At 36.8% G+C, this 19,243-nt stretch overlaps 1 protein-coding gene across 1 annotated transcript in view; it reads right to left on the bottom strand.

The window, feature by feature from the left end:
- The window catches only part of SEL1L (SEL1L adaptor subunit of ERAD E3 ubiquitin ligase), a 52,855-nt gene that overhangs the window by 11,380 nt on the left and 22,232 nt on the right, over positions 1 to 19,243 (bottom strand). The window contains exons 5-18 of the mRNA XM_015081765.3: positions 17,999 to 18,104; positions 16,823 to 16,985; positions 14,402 to 14,455; positions 14,252 to 14,311; positions 12,595 to 12,676; positions 12,073 to 12,227; positions 8,730 to 8,786; positions 6,397 to 6,465; positions 5,381 to 5,458; positions 4,015 to 4,077; positions 2,632 to 2,719; positions 2,158 to 2,306; positions 1,229 to 1,394; positions 590 to 664 (exon numbers count right to left, since the gene is read on the bottom strand). Of these exons, the coding sequence (XP_014937251.1) occupies positions 590 to 664; positions 1,229 to 1,394; positions 2,158 to 2,306; positions 2,632 to 2,719; positions 4,015 to 4,077; positions 5,381 to 5,458; positions 6,397 to 6,465; positions 8,730 to 8,786; positions 12,073 to 12,227; positions 12,595 to 12,676; positions 14,252 to 14,311; positions 14,402 to 14,455; positions 16,823 to 16,985; positions 17,999 to 18,104 (1,365 nt within the window). The remainder of the gene's footprint in view (positions 1 to 589; positions 665 to 1,228; positions 1,395 to 2,157; positions 2,307 to 2,631; positions 2,720 to 4,014; positions 4,078 to 5,380; positions 5,459 to 6,396; positions 6,466 to 8,729; positions 8,787 to 12,072; positions 12,228 to 12,594; positions 12,677 to 14,251; positions 14,312 to 14,401; positions 14,456 to 16,822; positions 16,986 to 17,998; positions 18,105 to 19,243) is intronic.

The following is a 19,243-nucleotide window of genomic DNA, read 5'->3' on the forward strand; positions in this document are numbered from 1 at the left end:
AAATTCCACATACGAGTGAAATCATATGGTATTTATCTTTCTCTGGTTGGCTTATTTTGCTTAGCTTAATACATTCTAGCTCCATCTATGTCACTGCAAATGGCCAGATTTCATTCTTTTTGATGGCTGAGTAATATTCTGCCATTTACATTTTAAAGTAGTTCAACTGGACCATTGTTTAGGTTTGAAGAAGGGATAGCCAGGCACTGTTGAGAGGAGTATGTGTGAGAATAAAATAGTCAAACAAAAAAAGATGGGGAAAGGTTGAACTCTTTTTGGGTTTTAGACTAATATTTTATTATATATTCCATGTGATTCTCATTTTATGCAATATAACTGGCTTCAAACAAAAAATCAAAGAATAAACCATAATGTGATATAAATGACCAATCACAATTCAATAATTTAGAAACCCTGTGACTAGAACTTCCGTTTTAAGAATAGATAAATCACGATGCAACTTAAGCAACAGTTAGTATGTTGATGAATGACATTATTTAGTTTTTATGGGAGATTCAAAAACAAAACAAAAACAGTACAGAAAGATCCCTGGGTGAAACTCTTGCCCTAGAATGAGTGGGCTACTCACCTTGGGAGGCAGCCCTGTTCCAGTGCAGCAAAGCTCTGGGGTAAGTTTCATTCTCACCTACAATGGTTGCTTCTCCTACAGGGAAGATGAAATAAATACACCTTAGGCATTTAAGGAAAGGCACTAGACTTTTAGGCTTCATTTACAAGCTAGGGTGGATATGTGGAGCATAACTGGGATATAACAAGTATTAAATGACCAAAGTATTGTATTGAAATTAAACAAGTATTAGAAGGAAATACCGAGTTCAAAAGAATCACTGTAAGCAGGACAACACTACTTTCTGCAACGTGTTTTATCCACAGAACTAATCGGACAGTAACCATGGAGCCACTTCTAGGGATCTACAGACCACTGGAAAAATGAGGTTCTTCTATCTGCTGTATTTTGAAAAATGTGTTTACTGAAAGCAGTTAATTTTGTGAAAAATGGCAAATTGATTTCTACATCAACGCTAATTGCAAAACTAACTTTGATGGCTTAGGGAGCTGAGGTAAAGTACTCCAGCACGTGCGATGTTAAGGTCTACTTACAACAATAAAGAAGTTTCTTTGTGGGTTTTCTCTTTAAAATAAAAATGAGCTACCTGACATGAGCCTTCACAGTCTAAACCCAAGGCAGAATGAAAGTGAACCTTACTCTGATCGAGAATGAAGGCTGCGTTGCTCTGTGCCACTTCATAGCCTTGTTCGGCCAGCAGGAGGTACTGGATCACCGCGGCGTTGTAGTCGCCATCTTTATAGCTGTTATAGGCAGTCATTAGCCTCTCCGACCACCGGCCTCGTTCACACACATTCTTAAACAACTGTGAGAACAGGAAAAAAAAAAAACCAGTAACAAAACAAGGAACATATGCCAGAATATCATTTTTGCACTTTGGCTACAAGTGATTGATTATTAAGCTACCTCTTTGAATCTCTGGCAACTTTATTAAATATATATAAAAGTCTGGGATATTTACTTGAAGATTTCAGTTAGTCTTTAGAGCAGGTTTATAAAAATAATAGTAAACAATTATATACTATTACCCCCACCAGGCACTGTTCTTGTGCTTTATGTACAGTACGTACAGAAACTCCCTTACAGCTCCCATGAGGTTCACGGGGGACACTCTATGAAATAAGTCTTATTAATAGGCCCATTTTACAACCGAGGGAACTGAAACACAGAGAGGTTTAGAAACTGTGCTAAGCATTTAGCAAATGCCACTCTGCAGTGCCAGTTATGAGAGAGCTAAAGAGGAAAAGTTCCATTTAGAAGACATCAGCATTGCCTTTTGCAACATTCATTCGACACAGACCTCGTGGTGCTCAGATACTGTCTAGGAGGTGCTAGAGAGACTGCAGACAACATCCACTGTCCTTACAAACGTGGAGACCCAAATGAAACAAATAAGCATGAGGGTGACACACAGACTCTCAGTGTCTTCCCTCAGTGTATCCAAGCTATTAGGTCGAATCTCTTTCTACTGTAGAAGAAATCATGCAAAGAAAACGATAATTAAAACGACAGACTTTCCTCCTGGGAAAATGAAGTTCCTGTGTACGAGCTGGTAGAACAGCCCTTACCTCCACTGCCGTGTGACACGATCGCATCACACCTGTGCCGCTGGCATGCATCTGTGCTAGGTTATAGAAAGCCAAGATGTGGCCTCCCTGAGAAGCTAAGTTAAAATACTTCAAGGCCTGTTTATAATCCCTCTTGACGCCAATGCCATCTGTAAGGAAAATCACATGAAAGGTCAGAAATAGTTTTAAATAAGATTTAACTGAAGCATGAGAGCAGCCTTATATAATGAGTAAAATCAAATGAAACTCAGAATTCTTACTCAGGAAAGATGGGAACCTTAACAATACAGATTTGTATATTAATACAGATGAACCTAATTTACCATGAAAAACAAGATGCACAAATTACTGAAATGGGAGAACATTAATCAGCCCGAATGCGACAGCTCTCGTTTCCACATCAAAGTGGTATCTGATGGAAAATAGGCAATTTCGATGTTGGTGGATGAAGCATTTAATTCCAGTATTACTTACTGTAGTACATAGAGCCAAGCTGCAGCTGCCCATCCACCCAGCCTTGTTCAGCAGCTTTCTGGAAATACTTTAGTGCCAGATCATAATTCTGTAGGAAAAGAGGTCACATGATCACATGATAAGAAAGCTCAAAAGGCTGATATACTTAGAAGTTAGGAGATTCATTTATTAAAAAGAGTCAACAAAACACACAGAGGATATTCTCAAAGAGCCATTAAAAAGACTACCTTCTAAGTTTTCATAATATACAGAGGGTAGTCTACTTTAAGTCACAGAGGGACTTAAATATTTAAGACTAAAGGAAAGCAAGTAAGAGTTTTTGTGAAACAATTTGCTGTGTTCATTCTCAGAAAGCATACACACCACCAGTGAAACACAAGATCAGGACCTAAGAAACAATCTTTCCTATTAACCGACAAATCTTTTCTAAACCTTAATTTTTCTGATTTCCTTAAATAAGGAAAATTATTCTCTTTATTCATTCTTTTCCTGTGTAACTTATCAAGCACTATATGATTATTAGATTTCAAATACCCTACGTATCCACAGAGAGAAACTAAAAGATCACTACTGAACTTTAGTGTCCTAAAATGACTAAAAAGAATCAAAATGAGACCAAGCTATACTGGTTTCTGTGCTAGGGAACACCTACAGATTAGAATCTTAAACCTAATGCTTAGTTTCAGGCCCAATTAAAAACATACTACTTGGAGGGTTCATAAAGTGAAGAGAAGAGGACAGCATTGAGAATCCAGGGGCAACCATGAGGAAGTAGTAGAGAAGAATAAGAAGCAATGGCTTAGGAAAAGCAAGAGAACTTGCAGAATTCCAGGCAGGAAAGAGTTCAAGTGATGTAGAGCCAAAAAGTCAACAGGTGTTGACCCTTAGGAGGTTACTGGTGATCTGCATAGAGCAGTTACGTGAGGCAGAAGCCTAACTCTAAGAGCTAATGAGTGAGTGGTAGCCACTAATAGTTCATTTTTTGGAGAAACCTGGCTTTGCAGTGAAGGACTGGAGAGAAGAGAAGAGCAAAGAATAGAACAGAAAGCTTTTCTCCTAAATGGGAGGGACAAGCATTTTCTTAGCCTTGAGTGAAGAAGTAGAGAGGGAGAAGCTTAAGTCTTGGAGAGTAGACAGCATAGACAGAAGAATGAGAAGCAGCTTCACACCTTTAGAAAAGGTGCCAGAGACAGAGCTATTCGAAGAAGGCAGTCATATGGCAGGTGCGGGGTGAAGGTTGGTAAGCAGCCAAAGTCAGAGAACAGGAAAAGGTTCAGCTCTGGTTATAAAGAAAGGATTTCACCCAGGCTGGAAGCTAGTTATATTTCTCCAACTCACCAGCTGACTGCTTGTTTAAGTCAGAATGTTACACTGAAAACTTACAACTTGAACTCCTCTCCCGTAGAGGTAAGCCATTCCGAGTCCACTCTGACCGACTGGGTTGCCCTGCAAACCGAGAAAAAAGGGTGAATGGATTCATTAAGAAACTAGGCAAGAATAAATGAATGCAAAAGAAATAATTTACAAACATATTCAAAAAATGTCACTGGATTTTTCAATTCAAAATTCTCCTTCCCATCAGGCTAAATGTAATGCTTTTAGAGATTTGGGGGTCAATAATTTGCGGAAAAAGAGCAAATAGTAAATTTATCTAGAATTAGAATTTGGTGACTTATGACCATCTGTTCCATGAGTTATGATAGAAAACATGACTAATGTGTTTCTTTTTTATTAAACTAAAAGTAGGTCACTTTTTTAAACACTTTTTTTAATAGGTAGTATTTTATTTTGTTTTTTTAAATGTTTATTAATTTTTGAGAGACAGAGTGCAAGTGGGGGAGGGGCAGAGAGAGAGAGAGACACAGAATCCGAAGCAGGCTCCAGGCTCTGATCTGTCAGCACAGAGTCTGATGCGGGGCTTGAACTCATGAACTGTGAGATCACAACCTGAGCACAAGTTGGACGCTTAACCAAATGAACCACGCAGGCATCCCAAAAAGTATATCACTTTTTTTTTGTAGTTTTTCATTGGTAATCACCCTCCCCAATAAAGAAGGAAGATGCTATGGTGTCAAGTCAACAACCAGGTAAAAAGCAACACTGGGATCAGGTGGCAAAGATATGCTAAAGGTTACTGGAGTCTCACAGAACAAAGATAATCACTGTTTTGGGACCTGCAAGAGAAAAATCTAAAATTCAATCTAAACTAATAGGGACAGAGGCATCTTTTAAAAAGTGTCACAGCACTCCTTTGGGAAATACTCAACTGACATTTAGAACTAAAGTAACATGTAGTTGGCAAGGAGATAAGTACACACACTGGAGGCATACGGGGTCTTAAAAATTCATATGTAGTTTTCTCTGGGCCAAAGAAAGTCTAAATTATGTATTTAAGATTGAAAGTACCTAGTTGTGTAAGTTTTAAGCCTCAAATTGCAATACAAATAGGGTAGATTATATGACTTTCAATTGCATTACTAAAATCAGTATTTCCTTAATCAGGAAACTTCTCAATGAAATTGAAACAGAGGCTTAATATTCAATAATTTGGTCTTCTCTATCCACCCTGCCCAACCAATAAAATGCCTTTTATTGGGAATGTTTTTTTCTAGCCAATCCATTCACACAAATCACAGGTGCTTTCAATAATTTGAGGCATGAGTTGGTTATGACTAATCCTTCAGTATAATAAACTTACTAAAATAATAATATGGCACACATTTCAATATGGTAAGTCATGAGATCTTACCATGTCAGCAGCTTTCTTAAAGTAGTGAAGAGCTGTCTCGTTACTCTGTGGGACAATATCACTTCCTTCTGAATACATCTACAAAACAAAGGCTAATTTTATTATGAGCTATAACCGTCTCTCCTATAATGTATTTCTAGCTCATCTCATTCTGGTGTTTGTGAGAGATCATGAAATCTTTCAACAAAGTTTAAAATTCCCCACAGGATATTTTAGAATTAAAAGCAAAGCATTAAAAGTAAACATTTTAGCATTATTATATATTCTTTGTCATATCACATTATGACTTCTCTATAAATATGAATACATTAAAATCAGCTCACGGATCAATCTCAAGAGGGGAATCTTTAACTCAAGGTGAATCTTTTCTCTCACTCTATCCCAAGGCAGTCAAGTGGTTGATAAATTGCTTGGGATCAGTGATTAAATGAGAAAAAAGGAGTGTTATTACCAATATCTGCTTCCATTTCTCTTCCACCACTATTGTCCCCAGGGTAAGATAAGGGGTAGGTCTTAAGTTCAGGAAAAGAAAGAACTAAAAGGTTTCAAACACTGAATGATCAGAGTACCACATATGGAACATGATGAAAGGGCCAAAAGAAAGAAGAATAGAAAATTAATGCTTAAACAAAAATATATGAGGAATACCAATTTCTATGCTACAATAGATGGGATGTCTGAATGTAAAGTTCTCAGGCCCCAAATAACTTGCTGCAATTATGTGGCAAACACTGCTGAGATTTTTCTATTTGCAAGAATTTCTGTGACATATTTATTCTGAGCATCCTAACCTTAGGATTTGTTATAGATGAAAATACCCATTGGTTTATACTGTATTTGTTTTCAAAATAATGAAAAAGGAAGTTTTTCTTACTTTGCCACAAGACACAACATCCTTGTATTAGAAACCTCATTTCCACTTTATTTTTGGTAAACTGTAGATCCTAAATACAACATGTGCTTATTATGCAAACACCTCTTGCTGTTACATAATATGTTCACAGGACATACAGTACCTTTCCCAAGAAGGCCATAGCATGTGAATTACCAGCATTGGCTGCTAAATTGAAGTAGTCAAATGCTCTCTGTGAGAAAAGAATTTATTAAGATAATTAGTTTTTATCGAATCTATCTGCCTTTGGCTTTTAACCAAAATAATTATTTCAGGAACATTTAAAAAATCTTGTAATATTGCAGTTATCTCAGTTTAAGTAAATAGCAACATGACATCTCTTGGCTGCTTAAGGTAACCCCCCCCCCGCCCCCCGCCACCTGCCGAATCTCATATCCAATCCATCACTGAGTCCTGTAACTTTCACTACCAAATTCCTCTTGAATCCACCTACCATCCCCCACTACCACCATTCTAGGCTAAGCTACACTATCTTGCCCTGAACTTATGGATCACTCCCTTCCTTGATCTCCCTTGCTTTTTCCCTTGGGTCACCTAAAGCAACAGATATTTGTTGAGTTAATGCAGTTATATATTGGGAACTCAGTTTATTTCTTCTGTGAAGGTACTGAAAAAATTGATCACTGTGTGAATGTTTCACAAGTCGGTACCATACACCAAGAATATTCCAAAACTTGTATAAAAGGTATGCAGCAAACTCACCATCCAGAATTCTGTACCTGACATTTTTATTAACTGATTCATCTGGCCTAATGATATACATTTTAAAGACCTATAGACAATGAAAGCTGTCAAAATGCTGTCTGGAAAAAAAATTAAAAATAAATAGTAACAAAGCATGGGTATCTGGTATAGTTTTAAGTGTACTCTTATCTAATTCTTAAAGTTGATGGGATATGGGAATGAAATACCCTTAATTAGAATATTTAACTGTTATGGCAGAATAACAATTATTAGTCTGACAAACATTTATCAAGCACTATGTACTAGATATTGTCAGATGCTGGGAATAAAGTGGCAAAGTCCATGCTCTTTTGCAACTTAGTTCTAGCAGAGGAAACAACTTAATTATATAATTAACACATTTACAATGGGAAAGGGCCATAAATACAGATTTTCAGAAACTGTAACTGTGGTACATGACCTATTCCTGGAGTGGGGTTAGGGGTCCAGGGAGATATTTTGGGGTAAGAGACACTGGAATTGAATTCTTCAGGATAAGGAGGAATTAGTTACATAAAGAAAGGAAGTAGAATAATATTCACTCTATACAGAGAGACTAGTATTCCAGAAATCCGGGGATAGGGAGGTTCTTGATATTTTCAAAAACCTGAGAAAAGGTCCATGTGCCTGTGACTCAAAAGGCCAGGTTTTGGTCTTTAAGTGACTGGCAATTATGGAGCACTCAAGAGTTTTAAGCAAGGGAACATAGTATCAGGTGTGTGGCTTACAAATACAGGCTACTGCTTAGCAAATGCAAGCAGGAGATGATTCACACAAGTGGTAGGTATACTGATAGAAGGGAAGAGATGAGAGAGATTTCAGGCATAAAGCAGACAAAAGCTGGTGACTGGATATAGACCTGACTGCTATAGTTGTATATTCCTTAACTGCTCACAACCTCAACAATGACTGTTCCTCAGTTCTATGAAATATTTTCTTTTGTTTCTTTAATGTTTATTTATTTTTGAGAGACAGTGATAGAGTGCAACCGGGAAGGGGCAGAGAGAGAGGGAGACACGGAATCCGAAGCAGGAGCCAGGCTCTGAGCTGCCAGGACACAGCCCGATGTGGGGCTTGAACTCATGAACTGCGAGATCATGACCTGAGCTGAAGCTGGATGCTGAACCAACTGAGCCACCCAAGTGCCCCTAAAATATTTTCTTTTTTTTTTTTTTTGATTTTTTTTTTTTTCTTTCAACATTTATTTATTTTTGGGACAGAGAGAGACAGAGCATGAACAGGGGAGGGGCAGAGAGAGAGGGAGACACAGAATCGGAAACAGGCTCCAGGCTCTGAGCCATCAGCCCAGAGCCTGATGTGGGGCTCGAACTCACGGACCGCGAGATCGTGACCTGGCTGAAGTCGGACGCTTAACCGACTGCGCCACCCAGGCGCCCCTAAAATATTTTCTAATGGGAGTTTTAAGACATACTTCTATCACATACCTATAGGAAACCAAGACACTGTGTGTGTATTTTTGGCAGTATTGAGAACTAGGTTTCAGAATTAAAAAAGCCTTTCCCACCACTATGAGGTATAATCACATTTTTAGTCTTCAGCTTTCTCAGGGGTTAGTTGGATCTTAAAAGATGGTTTGTGAAGATTATCTAAATAACACAAACTTGATATTGTCATTGACTGACAAGAAATACATCTGGGGTATCATTTCCATCTACGACATGAAGTGCAAAGCCCCGGGAATAGGAAAGTTACCTGATGATTTTGTTCTACTCCACGGCCTCCATGCAGATGCAGTTGTCCTAGACCAACCTGAAAATTAACAAAAATGAGAAGTAAATGGTAGCATCTGGTGTGTAATTACAATTACAAAAAGGTTTCTGTTCATCATTCAAAAATTTAAAGACTTAGTCTTAACTCCTGAAGATATTACTCTACTTTAACCTACATTTTCTAAGAACTGAAAATGCCTGCTTTTAATTATTACAAGGCATCTTTCTGAAATAAAACATTTATTGCAGGCAAACTAAAACTGAACTTGTCACCAGGGAACCTACTCTAAAGGAAACACTAAAGGATGTGCTTTAGGAGGTAGGAAATTTATCCTGGGAAGCCTAAAGATGCAGTAAGAAATAAAGAGCAATGGAAAGTTAAATTTGTGAGTAATCTAAATTATATGGACTGTATAAAATAATATCTTGTGGAATTCAAAAATTGACAGAATTAAAACATACAGAGTACTCTAAAGTTTGCACTGTCCAAGAAATGGTAAAAAGTGCTCATTCATACTAAACTTTGATAAAAGAGTAGTAAAACAAAGTCCAACTATCACATTAGTAGAAGGGAGGAGAAGCAACAGCAAAAACACTCAAACCAAAAGAAGGTAAGAGAGGAGAGATAAAGAAGCATGGAAAAGCATAAGGAAAGAAGGCAAGCATGATAGAAAATTTAAACTTGAATATATCACAAACTACTTTCAACTAAAAGACTGTCAGAATGGATAAAGATATAAAAGTAGTCTTCTGATGCTTCCAAGAGACGTATCTTAAGCACAAGAAGTTGAATACAAAAGAATACAGAAGATACTCCATGTAAATACTAACCAAAAGAAAGTGGCATAGCTAGAAGCAGGCAGAGTACAAAAGCAAAAAATATTTCTTGACATAAAAAGAGAACATTTCATGATGTGCAAACTAGTTTAACAAAAAGATAACAATATTAAGTTTAAGTGCACTCCACCTGGCCTAAAATACATAAATCAAAATTGACAGAAATACAAGAAGACAGAGACAAATCCACATCACAATGGGAAATTTAAACAATACTGTCTCAGCACTGGACAGAAAAAGCAGACAAATTCAGTAAGGATTCACAAGATGTGAACAATAGCACTAAGAAACATGACTCAACTGACACACAAAGAACACTATACCCAAAGACTGGAAAATTCATATTCTCTTCAGCATACAATATTTGCCTAAACTGACCAAGTGATGGATCATAAATCAAGTGTCAGGACATCTCAAACAACTGAAATCATGCAGAGTATATTCTGACCATGGTGGATTAAGCTAGAACTCAACAAAAAAGGAGAAAATCCCCATTTATATGAAAACTAAGCAATTCACTTCTAAATTTACACATGGGTCACATATGAATATATGAGAGAATATTGAGAATATGACAGCGGGAGAATGTATTCTACCAGATATCAAGATCCATTAAAGCTACAGAAATTTAAGACAGTACTGGCATAAGACATGCAAGAGAATATGCACAGAGCATTATTTGCAATAGCCCAAATCTGGGGAGGAGTAAAGTGGGTAGGTAAGCTGTGGGATTTTATACAATGAAATAACCACAGGGTAATGTAAATGAATTACAGCTACATGAAAACACATGGATTGATTTCATAAACAATGCTGAGCAAAACAAGCTGATTCCAAAAAATATGTAGGATTTTTTTTTTTTTCCACATAAAATTCAAAACCAGGCCAAACCAATCCATAGTGTTAGAAGTCAGTTCAGTGGGTTACCCCTGGGGAAGAGGGGGCTCCGGGATGCTAGCTGTGCTACACAGGATGCTCACTTGGTGATAATTCAGGGGGCTGTATGCTTCAGATTTATGTACTTTTCTATATTAAGGTCATAATTCAAGTAGTAAAAAGAAGTAAATGATACATAATACCACATATGGATTTTTTTCACTTGAGTTTTCCACTGAATACACTGAAGTATTCTATATTCTACATAGTTTTTTAATGGTTGCATAAAATTCCATCACACGGAAGTGTCATATTTGAAATAAGTAGTTCCCTATTTTGAGGCATTTAGATGGTTTTGAATTTTAACTGGTTTCTCATATAAAAGAAAGATGTTTAATTAGACAAGATAACTATTATAATTTCCATAAGCTAAGATTTAGATATTCCACTGCAGGTTTTCTTTTAAATTTAAAAAATTTTTAATATTTATTTTTGAAAGAGAGAGAAAAAGAGCAGAGGAAGGGCAGAAAGAGAGGGGGAGAGAGGATCTGAAGTGGGCTCTGTGCTGACAGCAGACAGCTGGATGCGGGGCTTGAACTTAACGAACTGTGAGATCACGACTGGAGCTGAAGTTGGACGCTTAACCGACTGAACCATCCAGGTGGCCCGTTTTTCTGTTTGTTTGTTTGTTTTGTTTTTTAAACCTAAGATTCCCTTCTGTTAAGTCTCAAAATTAATTGTTCTCAAAAAGCATCTAATGTTTATCTCTAAATTTCTAAATCAGAAAAGATCTGTTAAATTTCATAGAAAAAAACAGGAAGATGTTGAAGTTCTCCTTTTTGTTTTAGGATTATCAAATAATCCATGAAATAACAAATTATACATGGTGTTTTGATTGATATACTGTACAATTTGCATTGAACTGGGCTACTTCAGTTGATGACCTTGAGGAAATTATGGTCTACGACAAGCAAAGGAAACATGAACAGTAAATGGCTCTGAAGGGCATCTGAAATTATAAATGTTCCAGAGACTTTCTGTTTAAAAAAAGTAGCAGTTTTCATCCTTGAGGACTCTAATAAGAGCCTCATCATCTGTAAAACTCTGCTCTTTTCAAGCAATGGTTTTCAACTGTGGTGCAATCACGGGGCCAGCTTCTAGGAACACATGCCTAGTCTACATCCCAGATGAATCCTAACGGAAATGGAAATGTCTTTTTTTTTTTTTTTAAAGTTTATTTGAGAGAGAGAGTGAGCACATAAGCCAGGCAGGATTAGAGAAAAGGAGAGAGAGAATCCCTAGCAGTCTCCACGCCATCAGCACACAGCCCAATGAGGGGCTTGAACTTACGAACCGTGAGATCATGACCTGAGCTGAGATCAAGAGTCGATGCTTAACTGACTGCGCCACCCAGGCGCCCCCCAAATGGAACTTTTTTTAAAGTACGAAGAGTCCTATACTCTAAAGAAAACAAAAAAAGCTCCTCCGGTGATTCTAATATATAGTTAATAATCGCTCAGAGCAATAAAAATGTTTCTAATAGATGTAAGTTCTTGCCCGAGACTATAATATAAAATGAAGTAAGATATACCGTGAGATGTTTAAATACATACCTGTGCCTGTACATCACCTTTTTCAGCTAGGAACTGATAATACTGAATCAAATCTTCTTCCAGCATTCCACTATTCATTCCTGGATTTTCCACCTCGTCAGGCAGCCGTATTCTCTGTACTACTGAGCCTCCTGTCAGTGAGATGTCACTAGCAACTGAAACAAGGGGACGAAGTAATAACATGGAGGAAGATCAGAAGCATTGTTCCACAGAAAAAAGTATCATTTCAGCTGCCAAATGTTGACAGACCTTATGCAAACAGTAATCTACAGATTACAAAATAGTAATCTACAGAAGCCTAGTTTTTTCGACAAACTATTTAAGAAGTGGAATCCAAAGCACATGTGCACATACACACACAAGTTCTTAGTCAACTAGGGTAAAGACCATTCCACTTAAGAGAGTCAGTCACGGTTATTTCAAGTAGTACAACAAAAATAGATGTATTTAAAGTTAAATCCATTTTGGTTTTTGTTTCTTTTGATACGGTGAAAGGCAAAAAAAAAAAAAAAAAATAGATACCATGATTGGCAACAAGACGATAGTGAGTCAGTGCCGATTCACAGCTCTGGAGGACTCCGATGCCGGCCCAGTACCGGTAACCCTGTGAGACAATCTCTGGTGAGAAGCCTGCAGTTTCACTGGAGCTCTCGTTGTAACAAAGAAAGCCACCTGCACTCAGGATGTAATTCTATGGTTCCTTGATCCCAGTACATCACCACCTCATTCATCCTGAGTTTTAAGTTTGGCAACTCCAACAACTAGACTATAGCTAAGCACTAGGAAATAATGAAGTTCCCACAGAAATCAAAACAGATGTCATGAACCTTATGCATGAACTCTGCGTATCTAATGTGTAAAAGAAAATTACTTGGGCTCTTGCTAAGAACACATAATCTTATTTTAGACAGGATTTTAACCAAAACAGGGTTGATTTACTAAACCAGCAAAGAAGCAACAATTAGCAAAACAGGGAAAACAAACGATTACTGGATGCAGGCAAAGACACCAGCAAAAAATGATTTCAGAATGAGGGGGAAGATAGTGAATTATAAAGAACATTAGACGCAAAGTAGAGCCTCTTGAGTCGTTTAGCACAGACTCAACTTTACAACTGTCACAATCCTTAGGGCATTATCGTATAATTACGTGTATAATATTTCATGTTTTTATCCTGTAGCCATTATTTAAGAAGATTGGTAAATTAAAAAAGGTTATCCGTAAAAAATATTTAACATACTTTTGCCACACAAAAATAAATGCTTCAAATTTCTGGAAAATTCATCTAAAAGCAACTTTTCAATTACTGTTTGAGGAATAAATGTGACCACAGATGAAAAAACCAATGGGAAAAAAAGCTTCAGAACTAGTGAGGAATGTTTCAGAAAGCTAGAGCAACATCCTTGTTTTTCAGTGGCTTTAACTACTTCAGCAGTTTGTGTCTGTCACAGACAAGGTCCAAGCTCCTTGGCAGGATGTAGAGTTCACTTACGTGATTCCTGATGCACTTCCTGGCATTCTCCTCTCCAGCCACTAAAAAGCTTGTATTTTCTTGCAAGCACCATGTTTTCTTGTCGCTGTCCCTCTGTATATATTGCTTCTGCTATATGGATGCCCTTCCACTTCTATTCACTCACTACTGTTTATCCCTCAAAAGTTACTTTGTTTCTTTCCTCAGAAAGAAACTTTCTTTTAACCTCTTTCCTTTAACCTCTCCTTCTGACACCAGTGTGAATTAAGTGCCTTTCTAGGTGATTCTTGTACTGTAATGATCTCCTTACTCATGTGAATATAAATGTAAAACAAATCAATGTTCAATGGAAAATCAACTTAAATGTAAAATCTGTGAAAACTCAACCTAGGAAATGATTCTGACAAACAAGCTTCCAACTTACAGAAAAAAAAAAAAAAAAAGAGCCATTTATCAGATCTCTATTTTAAGGGCAATCAGCCAAACTAATCATTTTAAAGAAAAACTGTGGACTCTACAAATTTTCATCCACATGTAGATTCAAGTGTTATATCTGTTAATAAGAATTTAAAGGACGTTCAACTGAATATTTGATCTGAATGAATATAAGCAGATCTTGTTCATGAAAGCTAGAAAAGTTATGGCTCCTCAAAACCCAAACATTCTGCTACTCAATGTTTCTAAGTCTTCCCCTGAAATCTTACTTACCAAAACCATGTGTGCTATCAGGTTGCCCCCAAGAGCTCCAAAAGTGTAATACACGAGGGCCTGTGAAAGAACAAAAGACACTTAACTGATCATAGGCACACACTGACCCAATTCAAATTGTTGCACATGATAAAGTTTTCATATTATTACCTTTGCCTGACTTGAATTGACACCAAGTCCAGAGGCATAGAGAAAGCCAAGGGCCTGAAATAAAATGATAAAAGTAAGAATTCTTCCCTAGTGGAAGTGTATCCAGCAGAGACATGGTTTTATGAACTACGAAAAGACGCAACAATCTTTAGATGCCGAAAGACTTGAATCCCCAAGTATGTACAACTGTGGAATTAAAGTGACTCAGAAATGCATTCAAGGTTTTACACAATGAAATACAACTTTAAACAAATAGTCTACCTTGAAGATTAAAGACAACTTAGTAAAATATTAACTAGAAAAACAAAGCTGAACACAAACGTGGCTTTTACTTTATCTTGATCAATAGCTATTTTGAGAACCAAACAGCCCCTATAATGATATAATGATCAACACATTACCTAGCAAAGGAGAAAACACAATGAAAATGGTAAGAGACTACCAAGATAAACTATCCTAGCAATAAAAAGGGGCAGCAAGGGTCAAGTTGAAGGGGTCAACAGAGAAAGGTCACTTTACAATGCTAAAGCACACACACTTTTTCATTAAAAACAACAACAACAACAAAAAAAAACCCAACCAACCAAAACATGCATTGGTAAGGTTCTAATCTTTGCCTTCTGAGGACAATCCTTGATGACACGGAAGTATAAGCTAAAGTTAGAAAGGCAGATATATCACGTGCCAGTGCTCATCAAAATCTATGAGCTCTTTTATATTTCCCAGCCTCCCTTGTACTTGGGTGGGGCCACATGTCTAGGATGCGGCAAAAAGAGATGTGAACCATTTTTAGGTGTGGCCATTAAAAACTTTCCAGAGAATCCTCCAGCCCTCACTTCTCCTTTCATGATGGCTCAAAGCCCTACGTTTCAGACGGTTGCAGCTATGTGGCAGAAGCAGCCCTTGACTGAGTCACCATCTGGAAGACAGGACGCAGGCAGGGGAACTGCACCGACCCTGGCATGCACAAGGAATAACTCTCTGTAGTGCTGAGCCACTGTGATTTGGGGGCTGTGTCTGTTACATCAGCTAGAATTAATTACCACAGAGAGAGTGTTTTGCAATGTACAACAAAGCACCGTGGCACGGTAAGGTGCTATTATTAGAGGGAAAAGATGCCTTAGAAGAAAAACCATACTTCAGAGCCAAATGTGTCTGCAGATAAAGAATGTATGTGTGAATTTTATATAAAATGACTTAAAGAAGGGAAAAAAAGCTTTGAAAACAAAGGAGGAACAGTTAACATATAACCTGTTTATAAATTAAACCACGACCATGTTAGAGCTGCAGACTGGTTAGGTATTCGGTCCTACAGAAAACTATGGTCACAATTCCTGTTATTGTTTACACAGTCTGAAAACAGACCTCCTCTGTGACTAGAAATTTTATATTTAAGCATATCCCATACCTTCAATAAACCTGAATTATTGAGAGCATTTAAAAGAAATGGGGTGACCCCCTAAATCCAGCTGTCAATCTTACCATTACCAAGGGGAATTAAGCAGGTATCATGTACCAACTGGTGTGATGCAGTCTGGGATACAGAACACCCCCCATAAGGCAGTCTGGGCCAAAAGTATTTTCCTTGTGTTCATCAGCCTTTAGCTGTGACATCCTCTGTAGGAAACAGAGATGAAAAATGGGTCCTGTTTCTAACACAGACAAGAAAGAAAAGTGGGAACTGTGCTAGCAATAAAGACCAAATATAAAGTGTAGTCCTAGGCTGGATGCTGCTTTGGACAAAACAAGTATAAAGAAAATGTTTTGGTTCAACACCCTATGAATACTGTGTGGGTATTACATTTACCAGAGTGAAGCAGTGAGGGCTATTCACTGGAGGAGCAAGTAATGGAACAGAAGACTGTGCATCTCGTTTTAATAAAAAATTCACAGTATAAATACACAAAGAGAAAGGTCAAGAAGGGTGTGCATGCAGTAACATGTTACCAATGTTCAGATCTGGGTGGTACAGATAGGATGCTTACTTTCTTAGTATTTTTTAATTTGTATTTCTAGTTTCCTATAATGGACATGTACTATAATGAACATTTAAAAAACCACCAAGATTACCAAAAGCTGCAGCATCTGAAGTTTGGAAAGAGGGCAGTGGGGAGTGACTTCAGATAAAAAAAAATAATCACCTTCATGTTTCACTCTTTACAGATTGAATTTGGAAAACTACAAATATAATTGTGGTAAGATGCAACCTCAAGAACGCCGTAAGTGACCACAAGTGTTCTCAGACTAAGGAAAAAGACTGTCCGAGAAGATTGGTAAAATGATCTGCTGCAAAATTAGTATTTAAAGATATTCTACCTTGCAGCCATCCTTACTAAAGGAAGGCAGACCATCGAGAGTAAACTGCTGTGAAAATAAACAAGTGCTGTGTGCCAAGAAATTCTGCCGTGGAAGTGCACTTACAGTTTGTCCCTTAGGAGAGCCTTCCTCAGTCAGTTTCTCAAACATCTCTTTAGCTGCCTGGATATTCTGTGTCAGGTAATCACCAAACAAAAGAGCATATGACACTCTCTCCAGGGCCTTGGTATGGTTCATGCCTGCTGCCTTTTGAAGATACCGATAGGCTCTTTAAACATAAGCAATTAAAAAACAAAACAAAACAAATTAGCAATATTTTGGAACTACTATTAAAATATATATATATATATATATATTTTTTTTTTTTTTTTTTGACAAAATCTGGGGCGACTGGCTGGCTCAGTCAGAAAAGCATGTAACTCTTGATCTTGGGGTTCTGAGTTCGAGCTCCACATTGGCTGTAGAGATTACTGAAATAAAAAAAAACTTGAAAAAGTTTTCTTTTTTTTTTTTTTTTTTACAAAAGCTAAAATGCAGAAAAATTAATTTCCCTGTTCTATAGAATCCTTCTGACATTTGATTTCTACTAAATTGTGTTACTTATATATGTAGAAAGCATTCTGGCTACTTTTGTTTTTATATAAAGTACCAGTTCTGTTATTCCAATATTTTAGAACAGTCTAATTTTAAAAATTTCTATTAAGAAAGTTATCCAGATTTGCAATGACAAATTATAATAATGTGGTATCCAATAAATAATCCAATGATAACCATGGCAATTTTCTTTTAAAATCTTTGCACAGACTATAACAAAAGTCAGCTAAAACTAAAAGTAAGGCACATAAAATGTTGGAAGACAGTCAACTCATCTCATATTCTTTCCAAATTCCTAAATTCTAGTCTTTGTCTGCAAGATAATTACAAAGCAAAAACAAAAAAACAAAACACCTAACAACAATTCCTTTTGTTTCATGTCATTTTGAAATCTGAACAGTGTAGGTATTCTTGGCTCTCAGAAACCATTACAGCTTTAATCAGTTCCCTTTTGCTTATTGTTCATTCTTGTGACGAGTATTTATAATGTTTTAATCCCAACAAGCTGATATCTGATAAAAGTAGTGGCCCTAATATCCATATTACATAGTAGGTTTTCTTATAGTACAACTTAAGAAATCCTGTCTTTGGGAGTAGACTTCAAAAAGAAAAAAATACCACACTTTAGCTTTCTATCTCAGTAATGGCCTGTGTTAGGGGAGGAATGGACTTGGTAGTGCTACCTACTCTCGTTTTTGGCTTTTCTTATTGCTTCCATTGAGGATTTTCATCCCAGTCTGGTACATCACTTCTGCTTCCTGCATTTGCCGTCTTTTAGCAGCCTCTTCTTCAGCTAAAAACAAAATGTCAGATGCTTTTAAATGTATTTTAATTTTATACCAGTTATGTATCAAACATCAGTATATATTTTCTGTTGGGTAGTCATACAAACACAATATTTCACTATTTCCAAATCTGACTTTAAAGACACATGGTTTTTGTGTGTGGCCTTTATCTGACAAAAGAGGACTTAAAAAAAAAAAAAAAACTCATTGAAATCACTTTCTTGTAAAGAAAGCAATTATCAACCTGTTTTTGGAAGGTGCTTTCCTGCCAGTAATTATAAAACTTTTTATATAATTCAAACTAAAATTCCAGGAGGGCCTTATGATTATATACCAAGGTGAGCTAAAACCAGGACAGAAGAAGAGTAAAAAACAATAGTCAGAAAAATACTGTTGTAGTCAAAGTACTCTTTAGCCTTACCTGAAAGGTTACATCTTTACAAGAAGATATCTGACTAATTACATAACAAAAAATAAAAAGGATTTTTATTAAACAGAGATCTTGATTTAATATTCAAGTTCTCTGTACTTCCCAGTGTAGTGATATAACACTGGAAATCATAGCATTGGTATAGATGTCCCAAATTATTTTGCTACTATACTGGAGCATTTTAGTAGAAATCTAGAACTCATCAAGAGACATTTGAATATTTTGTTAGGAATATTTATAGAAATAGAAGAGACTACTTCTTGTAATATAACAACAAAATTTGATGTATTAAACAGGAATACCTAAATCATACTGGCCCACATCTGAAGGTAGACTATATTTGGTGATATCTCTAAGGAATGCCTAAATATTCTATCAGAACCAGTACTTTGAAAATGTTACCTGGTAACAAAGGAGGTATGTTCAAGGTTTTCTGTTGTTCTTTGACAGAAAGTTTTACCTGAAAACACGGCTTGCCTTTAGAGGCAATACTGACATTAACGTTTCAGGCAGTTAAATATACTGTATCTACCAAATATTCCCTTAGCACAGCACATTCCACTCAAAGTTATTTTAAAAAGGTATTATTTTTCTTCTAAGTGCTATTAATTAACCTTCAACATAATGTTCTGTTTCCGTCATTGCCAAAAAATGTTTTACATTAATTAATTTAGCAGCCTGCCCGAGGGTTTACGGGACAACCTGTGCACACCAACG

Source organism: Acinonyx jubatus, chromosome B3 (genome assembly GCF_027475565.1).
Source record: "Acinonyx jubatus isolate Ajub_Pintada_27869175 chromosome B3, VMU_Ajub_asm_v1.0, whole genome shotgun sequence".
In the NCBI taxonomy this organism is placed as follows: domain Eukaryota; kingdom Metazoa; phylum Chordata; class Mammalia; order Carnivora; family Felidae; genus Acinonyx; species Acinonyx jubatus.